Raw genomic sequence first — 9,484 nt, 5'->3', positions numbered from 1 at the left:
GGCAACAATTCATGAACACTTGTTAATGAATGATTAGATAGATAGATAGATAGTAACTTTATTGATCCGGAGGGAAATTCAAGTTTCCAGCATCACAGTTTCATAGTGCAAAACATATTTAGTAAAAAGGCAGTAAAAACGTTAGTAGTGCAAAGTACAAAGTACAAAAAAAATATACCAGATATAAAAATACAAGGAGATGAAGAAAATTGTTAAAACTGAATATAGTGCAGGGTAACAGCTGTGATACAAGATTATTAAAAAAGTGAATATAGTGCAGAAGAGACTGTTAAAAATGAATATAGTGCAGGGTAACTCCAGTAGCTTAGTCTATGAAAGTGCACTGTGTGCATTATTATCTGTCCTGCAGACCGTCCTCCTTTTCATCTTCTTTTGGTTGTTAATAGACCTACTGTACAAAGGGAAACAAACCATATATCAAGCATCTTGGCAGGGTTATGATTATCCTATAAAAGTCCATTTTAATTTATTGCAGTTTCAGAATTCCAAAAGGCTACTTCTGTGCTTTTATTTTGAAGCTAAATATATAACGTCCGGTCTTGGTCTGTCTATCTCTCCAAACTTGACGCTGCACCACTAGACACTGGAGATAACGCGCATGTGCCTGTCAGCAGCTGTCCTCTAACTACTACCTGTTCATTTCATCCTCCTTTATCAAATTATTGTTTTCTCATTACACATGCCATATTAACAAAAAACTTTTTTTTAACTTCTCCCATATTTTTTTTATATAAAATTGTGATGTTATATCAGTTAATGGCAAAAATGTCCAAAATTAGGCTTGGAGTTAGTCAAATCTCTCTTGTGTAGGTTATATGCAAATTATTCCTTTTTTTTATTGTGTTATAAAGTGATTACAAAACAAGTGAAGACATGTGCAGGGACATATATAAAAAATACCAAAATACATTATGCAGAGAAAGACAAATAACAAAGTACAAAAACAAAACAAAACAAAAAACAACACAAGGGGATAAAAGCAGGTTGAAGAATGTGTGTGTGTGTGTGTGTGTGTGTGATGTGGATAATTGGTGTGTGTTTGGCATTGAATGAGGCTAGATGGTCATATATGACATATATCTCCTCTTAAACACATATACTGTACACATGCACACATATCTACACACACATCTACAGAGCATAGGGTGAACAAAAACAAAGCAAAAAGAAAATAAATGAGTAATATATATATATATATATATATATATAATACAGTATATACACATACACATATATATTAATAATATGAATAATAATAAAGATGATGATGATGATGTCATGATAATAATATCAATAACAATAATAATACCAACACTTAAATAAATAAATAAGTAAATAATAAGTAAATAATAACAATAATAAAGAACAAAAATGTGCAAATATGCATTTTATTCTAATAATAACAGCAGTTATACAAAGAAAACAAAAAAAGTGTTTTATTTTGTGTTATTTCACTTCCCTTCTTACGGTGGGCGTCACTTCCGCTTCCGGTTCGTCACTGCCACACAGAACCGTTTACACCAAAAGACAAACAAAAAAGATGAATACATCTGCACCTGGATAACTCAACTCACCTTAGCGAATGATTTAACCTGCTTATTGTAACCTGCCTGCTACACTCTACCATCTCCTGTTCAGACCAATATGAGCAGCCCGAGTGTGTTTACATCCAGTGGAGTGAGTTTACAAAGTGCGCAGAGGCTCTTCTCTCGGTAGCTCACCGTGTTAGCTCCGCAGAGCTGCAGTCTGTGGCCCATCTGGCTCCATCATTCACTGGACAGGTACTCTCCAATTAGATAAGGTAACAAACAACTCCTCTTTCATTCATTTATTACTGCTTACAACAGACCGGGGGTCTTTAGGGGGAGACAACAGGTCAACAGTAGATGTCACATAGAAGTGGTGTGCATCATCTGAAAGCTGGGAACCTGAAGATTCATTTGAGATGCAGCTTTTCATTTTTAGAACCGGTGAAAATAACCCATTCATACTGCATGCATAACTTGTTTTTTTGCCCAAAACTGCATGTGATTATCATAAAGAGGGCATGTCTGTAAAGGGGAGAGTCATTTTCAGTCACATATTTTGAGGTTAGAGGTCAAGAGACCCCTTTGAAAATGGCCATGCCAGTTTTTCCTCGCCAAGCATCATGACATGGTTGGTACCAGTGGAGTCCTTAGGTTTTTTAAGTTTCATATGATATCTGTAGCTTCACTCTAGCTGTAAAACTGAACCTGCTGCAGAAGTAACTTGTAACTTGAATTACATTAATGCTAACAATCTTTTGTGTTTTTCACCCCCAGACTCAGCACCATGAATCTGCTACGTCTAGTGTGCCGCCACAAGACGGCCCTCGTCATTGGCACTGTGTGCAGCTTTGCGGTAGTCCTGGTCTTCTTGGCTAAATGTACCTCGGAAACCCTGAAGCAGGGCCACCAGGATCCTCCAGGCCTAGCCCCTAATACCAACGCTTTGCAGTCCCGTCCAGAGAAGCATAATCCCCCGTCCACATCCAAAGACTTGTCAGCGTTCCTCGTGGTCCTCATCACAACCGGACCCAAGTACACAGAGCGGAGGAGTATCATCCGCAGCACCTGGCTGGCCAAGCGGGACTCTGATGTTCTGGCTATGTTTGTGGTGGGAACTCAGGGGCTTTCCAGCGAGGACCTTCAGAACCTCAACACAGAGCAAGGGCGGCACAAGGACTTGCTCTTACTGCCTGACTTGCGAGATTCTTACGAAAACTTAACACTCAAGCTGCTACACATGTACTCCTGGCTGGACCAGAATGCGGAGTTCAAGTTTGTCCTCAAAGCAGATGATGACACATTTGCTCGCTTGGACCTCCTTAAGGAGGAGCTGAAGGGGAAAGAACCCAATCAGTTGTACTGGGGCTTCTTCTCAGGGAGAGGGCGAGTGAAAACTGCTGGGAAGTGGCGGGAAAGCTCTTGGGAGCTTTGTGACTACTACCTGCCCTACGCCCTGGGTGGGGGCTACATCCTATCGGCCGACCTGGTACGTTATGTGCATCTTAATGCCGGCTACTTCAAGACGTGGCAGAGCGAGGATGTGTCACTTGGCGCCTGGCTGGCACCGGTTGATGTTCGGCGGACGCATGACCCACGCTTTGACACGGAGTACAAATCGCGTGGTTGCAACAACAAGTACTTGGTGACACATAAGCAGAGCTTGGAGGACATGTTGGAAAAACACCAGACTCTGCAGCGCGACGGCCGGCTCTGCAAGGAGGAAGTGAAGCTGCGACTGTCCTACGTGTATGACTGGGGTGTGCCGCCCTCACAGTGCTGCCAAAGGAAGGATGGCATTCCTTAATTTTTGTCTTTATTACAAGGCCATGAAGTTGGCTTCTGATTCGCATCTTCCAAGTCAGGAAAAAGTAAAGCGATAATGTTTTTTCTCCAGTGTTACACCATTTAACGTTACGTGACAGGTCCCAGACAACATAGTAAATGCCTTAATGTTGATAGAAAGCCTATTTTAGAACAAAACTTGTCACATACGGCCGCTTATTCACTTAAGATTTTGCCAACAAAACCACTTTAGTTAGGTTTAGGAAAAAAAACTACATGGTTGGGCTTAAAATTACCACGTTTGTAAAGTGAAAATGAAACTGAACTTTGTGAACACGGGACATGAACGAACAGCCTTGTGTTTGTTTACTGATTGGCTACGGGTCCTCTCTTGCCACGGTTAAACACTAAAAGTTAAACATTTCCCAACTTTTAGTTTGGCTGCACTTTGCCGCAGAATCAAACGGCCTGCAGCTTTTCATAGACATTGCATGGCAGCTCGCCACAGGCCGTACTTCACCGCTACTCTGGTTCTGGTGTGAAGGGGTGCCTCGTGCATCGGTATCACACGCTGACGGCTATGACGAAGCGTCAGTATTTGATGCCCTTGGAATGAGAGCGGGCTGGTAGACCACATAAGAGGAGGTCTAGCTCAATGTTTTACTGTTTTAAACAGACTTCAGAGTTTTCATATTCATTAAGAATAAGTTTGACAAATTTCGGTAAAGTGTTTTTTGAGCTAGACCTGATCTAATATGGTCTGGATGGAGGAAAAGCAATGACATTTCTTTCAGTCTCTGAAGTCGCCATGTTAATCTATACCAGGTTTAATGAGTCTTTTTTGTCTTCACAAATCTGAAAAGGGGCTTTAAACAGTCTCCATATTAATCTAGTGCAGGTCTGACAAGTCAAAGTGCAATGTTGTTGTTTTGTTTATCTCAACCTGGTTTATTGTGGTCTGGATCGCAGATGTAATCAGGTTTTAAACAACATTAAAGCCTTTACTATGATGTGTGCTACCACGTTCTCAACTTTAAGTAGTGTAATAATGGCTGAAAAATATTACCCCTTAACTCGCTCAGAATAGGCAGCCAACTTCAGCCTCGCGTCCTTTTCAACCAGTAAACTCCCTCAGCCTTGTTATTTGGACCCACGCTCATGTCAGTGCTCTCCTCACCGCCAAGTTAACCACATTGGTGGCCTATTTCTCTCCTCTGTCTGTGCTGCTTCTGCTGTACCTCTTGCTAAATATTTTTCCAACACTATGACATATGTTTTACGGTTATTTCAGTGTAAGTAGATAGTGCAGACGGGAGAATCTTACCCTGCCATGATGTCTACATTTTTTTGTGAAAGCAATTTTTATTTGTATTTTATTTATTGTTAATTTATTCTGCAGCAAACACAACGCACTGGGAGTCGCTGCTTGTGTTTGGAATTTTGTATTTATAAATGTGTTGGGGGGGTAATCATGTATAATTCACAGAATTAATGGGCAAGAAATGTTCACTTTTTAAATGTAAAAAAACTTTTTGTTTACGGTCAATGGTACGACAAGGTTTCATGTGTTCGGAGGTGCAAAGAATGTGTCAGAGAAAATGGTTGAATGTGTTTTATTCAGCAGGCCTTCTTATTCCTCATACTGGAGCCTTTGTGAGGACATTTACATTTCCAAGGCAGCAGTAACACTTTAAAGTTTAGGTCAGTACATTTACTGTGCGGAGTTATCAAGTTATTTGTGAATGTTTGTTTGCAGATTCAGATTGAGAAACTTGACATAGACTACCAGCTGGCACTTGGTCACTTTTTAAAACAAGAAACATAGTTTTAAAGTCTGTAAATCATTAGTCAATGATTACCTGTTTTTTTTTTGTTTTTTTTTAAATGATGTTAAGCTCTCCAACCTGAACTCACCCTGTGATGTCAGTAGCTGTGTCCCAAAACTTGTGAAATGTGTACAGCGTTGGTTAAAGGGTACGACATGTTGGAGCACCAACAGTTGAGGAATGCTGCAAAAAGGAGCTACGTCCGAGCTCGTTTTTATGACGCCTGTTAACGTTTTTGTGAACAATGACATGGTGACTATTTTCTCACTGATTGCGATTCAATACTACCCAAATTTCAGTGTTTGTTTCTACGTACATGGTCAGCCTCCCTGGATGTTTTATTAAAAATTTTAAATGTATTCTTGTCACTTCTATTCTTGTTTCAAAAGATATGTCACAGTCAAGTGAATACATGTTTTAAGGTTCTCTACAAAAGGTCGAATTGCTACCATGAGGACTTAATAAAATGCTTTTATTTCAACAATAATACAAAATACAATAACCTAACTTTCTATAGCCATTATATTTAGGAATGATTCTAATGTAAAAACACACTTTTTGGCTTAACCCTCTGAGACTCGACCGACTTTACTGGCTTTCAGAGATTCAGTTTTAGAGCTAGAGTGAAGCTACAGATATCATATGAAACTAGAAAATAAGAAGTATTCCTAAGGAATCCATTGGTACCAACCATGTCATGCTAGCTTGACAGGAAGCTGTCCAAAGTTGGGCCTAATTTTGGCGAGGAAAAACTGGCATGGCCATTTTCAAAGGGGTCCCTTGACCTCTGACCTCAAGATATGTGAATGAAAATGGGTTCTATGGGTACTCACGAGTCTCTCCTTTACAGACATGCCCACTTTCTGATAATCACATGCAGTTATGGACAGGTTTTGGTCCATAAATTGCATAGATTGGATATCATTGTAAAGCTGAGACTTTTGTGGATCCAATGAGCCCAATTATAATAGTTTGTGATCATTGTTAAACCCCATAGTAGCCATTTCATTAATCTTCAGGTTCCCAGCTTTCAAATGATGTACACCCCTTTTATCTGACTTCTACTGCTGACCTGCTATCTCCCCATAAAGACCCCCTGTACCCCCCTTAAAAAGACGTCTAAAAAGTGGTCTATTGTTGGTCTCAGAGGGTTAAAATCTTCACAAAACTCTTGCACTTTTTACAGGAGGATTTTACAACTTCACACTGCCATCGGAATTCACACGTTCCATTCATACTTAAAATACAGATGAGTTTTGATTATTACAATCTGAAATATATGCAGTTGTCAATCAAGGATGAACTTGTCTGGACTCCACGTTAACAGTCTTTATTTGTGCCTTTGCTCCGGTCGTCACTAGGAAAAAGTTTGGTTACGTTTCAGGGTTCCTCTCACATGAACAAACTCTGGTACGTTCTGCAGGCTCTCAAACCTCTTCTTCTCTTCCAGCTCATACTGCAAGACAGGAAACATCTGTGTTTGGACATTCTCCTTTATAACATGGTATATATGTGCTAATATCTGCAGGCTTTTTCACACATGCCCCAGAAAGTAATAGAATATTACAAATGTACTATTCTCCCCGGCAGCATTGTTTTCCATCTTTCTTCTTAACCAGGCTTATTATAGTAAACTAAAACTGACACTAAAACGAAAACAAGCAGTGAAATATATTTTTTAGTAAATTTAAACTAAATAAATAAAACTAATAATAAAAACTACTTTAAGATAAACTAAACAGAAACAATATTGCCTGGAAAATAAAAATAAAATAAAAATGATCGTAAATTCATTTAGGTATTATTATTTTTTTTAGCTATAATATATCCCCACCGAAAAAAAAGGAGACCGCAGGAATTTCTGTCAACTCTCGTGACATTGAACCACAGAAATTGAACAGACTCGACCTTCCAGGAGACGGCGCTATGCCACAATTGCCTCACTAAAGTCGTGAAGATTAAATGGCCATTCCTAGACACTTCAAACATGTATAGCTACATACTTCTGAGACATTATACCTGGCCCTATCAAAAACACTCTAAAACTACTATAAAACTAAAACTGAATACATAAAAAGTAAAACTAAACTTTTTTGAAAAACTGAAACTATACCAAAACAAGCAAACACACTGAAAATAATTTAAATTAAATTGTAATGTCAAAACTAAACTAAAATATAAATTAATTTAAAATAAAAAAAATTATAACCTTGTTCTGAACTAACACTGCCTTGTGCGTAGCTTCAGCTCCAGGTTGGAGGGAGGACGGAGGGCCAGCTCCCTCTGCTTGTGCTGCTCTCTCTGTCTGTGCTCCAGGACACACTGCAGCTCCGGCTTCTTTCTGGGCAGTAGATCTCTGAGGACACATTAGAAAAATATTGATAACAAGATGGAAAGATAAGCAACCCCCCCACCAAAAAAACACAAAACTTCTTTCCTGGAGAACAAGTGGATAGAACATGTTTACATACTTTAATGTTCAAAGCACGCTTTATTTTTCAGTGTTTCAGTGTTTTGATTGGTCAACCGAACCAAACTCTTCGGACTCCTCTCCAGCTCCGCTCTAACTAGCTTTTTTTGAAGGCGTGCCAAACTAGCTGCGAGGCAAAGAATGTAACTTGGTGACATCACCCCATTACGGAAGAAAAGGCGGGACTTCAAGCAAGGCGTTTCAGGCAGTTCAGGAGCAGTGTTTCTGTGTGGGAGAGTAACTCACTTTGGTGTGGACTTTATAACTTTGCAGACCTTTTACATGCACAAAAAACTATATGACACACTAAAGGAAAGGGAAAAAGCACTAAAGCATAATAGGTCCTCTTTAATCATCGACACCTTTGTCCAAAATAATTTACAAACTTTGTTGTGAACAGCACAAGGAATTTTACTGCTTCAAGAACGACAAACCAAATTCTGTTGATTTTAATGCAGCAATAAACATTATTTTTGCTTCGTCAGACACAAGAGAGTGAGAGCACTGGCCCTCCGGATGAGAGATTAGCAGTGATCTCAGTCAGAGTTGTTGTACCTTCGTCTTGATCGGTGTTAAACACCACCTAAGCATGATGCTTATCCCCGGCCACAACAGCAGTCAGCTGGACAGAAGAAGCCTAAGAGGATTCTCTGACTCAGGCCAGCGACAGATAATATGCTGATATGCTTTATTACACAAGTCCTGGAAAATGAATCCTTCTCATCTACAGTACAATGATTCAAGCTATAAAACTGTGATAAATATTCCCTGACTACTCACACAGAGCTCAGTGTTTTCTCACCTTCTGAGGCAGAAGAGCAGCTTTTGGTGAAGGGCTCTGTGCTGGTGAGAAGCCAGGATGGGATTTGGCAGCTTTCTTGGTTGGATGAGGTCATGGACTCTCGGTCACCTGGCGTGGTGGGACCATCCAGCAGTGATGTCTCTCTGACACACATAAACACAAGCCAGCACACACAGTCACATATTGGCAGTCTTTTATCTAGGACACTCCTGTACACACAATATGAGTAGAGCTTCTGTTGGAAACTGAATGTTAAAAAGGCTGCTGCTTATTTTGAAGTTATATCATAAGAGTGACTTTTTTTTTTTTTCTCTTTTTCTCACCAGATGTGAAGATCATGTCATTTGTTTCTTTATATACACTAAAGCATTGTAAATCTGACTTTAAACTTGACTATTGTTCTTACCTCTTCTGTTTCGAAGACCCATTTTTTGGGATACCTGCATGAAGAACAGCAGGTGAGTGAGTCAGTTCCATTGAAACAACATGTAAATCCAAACAGATCATTCTGCCGCCCATCCCTCAGCACATCATAACCATCAAATTAAACTCCGTCAAACAGGAATCAACTCACACCCACACAAAGAAGAACAGTAATGATGACACAGTAATATCACAGTATTTTGTTGCCGGAGGGAGTTGTGCATCACATTAAAAGACACGCACAGTGATGAATATTTTCAAAGACAAGAAGCTATTGATATGTCTAATGGATAAAAAGGAGGAGGAGGTTAGTGGCTCTACTATCTCTACAGCCATGCCAGAGAAAAGAAAATTGTGCAAATACCACAGAAGGAATGATAAAACCAGTCTTACCTGTGTGCAATGGTAGAGACGCATAGCTGAAAAACAGAAATGTGGTAAAGTCTGTTCTCGCTCTTGCAGAAGCTGAAAAAGAAGAAGGAGATGCTGACTGTTTGTTCTCAGGCTGCACGGCGAGCTGCAGTCACAGCGAGGCTGATCTGAACAGGTGTGCTCCACTGTCCTGTGATCAAATCTTATTAGGTGTGTTACGACCCTTTGTTCCAGCCTCATTCCCTCCGGGAGAGAAACT

General features: G+C 39.8%; 2 protein-coding genes across 3 annotated transcripts; one reads left to right on the top strand and one right to left on the bottom strand.

The window, feature by feature from the left end:
* Positions 1–1,505: 1,505 nt before the first annotated feature.
* On the top strand, positions 1,506–5,517 carry b3galt6 (UDP-Gal:betaGal beta 1,3-galactosyltransferase polypeptide 6). Of its 2 annotated transcripts, none has more exons than XM_037766969.1 (2): positions 1,506–1,805; positions 2,323–5,517. In XM_037766969.1, exon 2 carries the CDS (start codon positions 2,335–2,337, stop codon positions 3,352–3,354), a length of 1,020 nt encoding a protein of 339 aa, XP_037622897.1. In that variant the 5' UTR covers positions 1,506–1,805; positions 2,323–2,334; the 3' UTR covers positions 3,355–5,517. The 2 variants fall into 2 exon arrangements, with proteins under 2 accessions (XP_037622897.1, XP_037622891.1); XM_037766963.1 differs by having other exon boundaries at positions 1,506–1,822; positions 2,325–5,517.
* A 487-nt stretch (positions 5,518–6,004) lies between these two features.
* LOC119486694 lies at positions 6,005–9,484 on the bottom strand. The gene is given in 6 exon segments (XM_037767004.1): positions 6,005–6,614; positions 7,368–7,514; positions 8,431–8,526; positions 8,528–8,573; positions 8,837–8,870; positions 9,247–9,484. Coding segments are annotated over 5 exon segments (531 nt in total). The 5' UTR covers positions 9,466–9,484; the 3' UTR covers positions 6,005–6,614; positions 7,368–7,378.

This window comes from Sebastes umbrosus, chromosome 1 (assembly GCF_015220745.1).
Source record: "Sebastes umbrosus isolate fSebUmb1 chromosome 1, fSebUmb1.pri, whole genome shotgun sequence".
In the NCBI taxonomy this organism is placed as follows: domain Eukaryota; kingdom Metazoa; phylum Chordata; class Actinopteri; order Perciformes; family Sebastidae; genus Sebastes; species Sebastes umbrosus.
Note: the sequence above shows the minus strand (reverse complement) of the source record. Positions and strands in the feature narration are given on the sequence as shown.

What these genes read in the sequence shown, in the direction of transcription:
- b3galt6 (XM_037766969.1), top strand. Translation starts at nt 2,335, where the DNA reads ATGAATCTGCTACGTCTAGTGTGCCGCCACAAGACGGCCCTCGTCATT.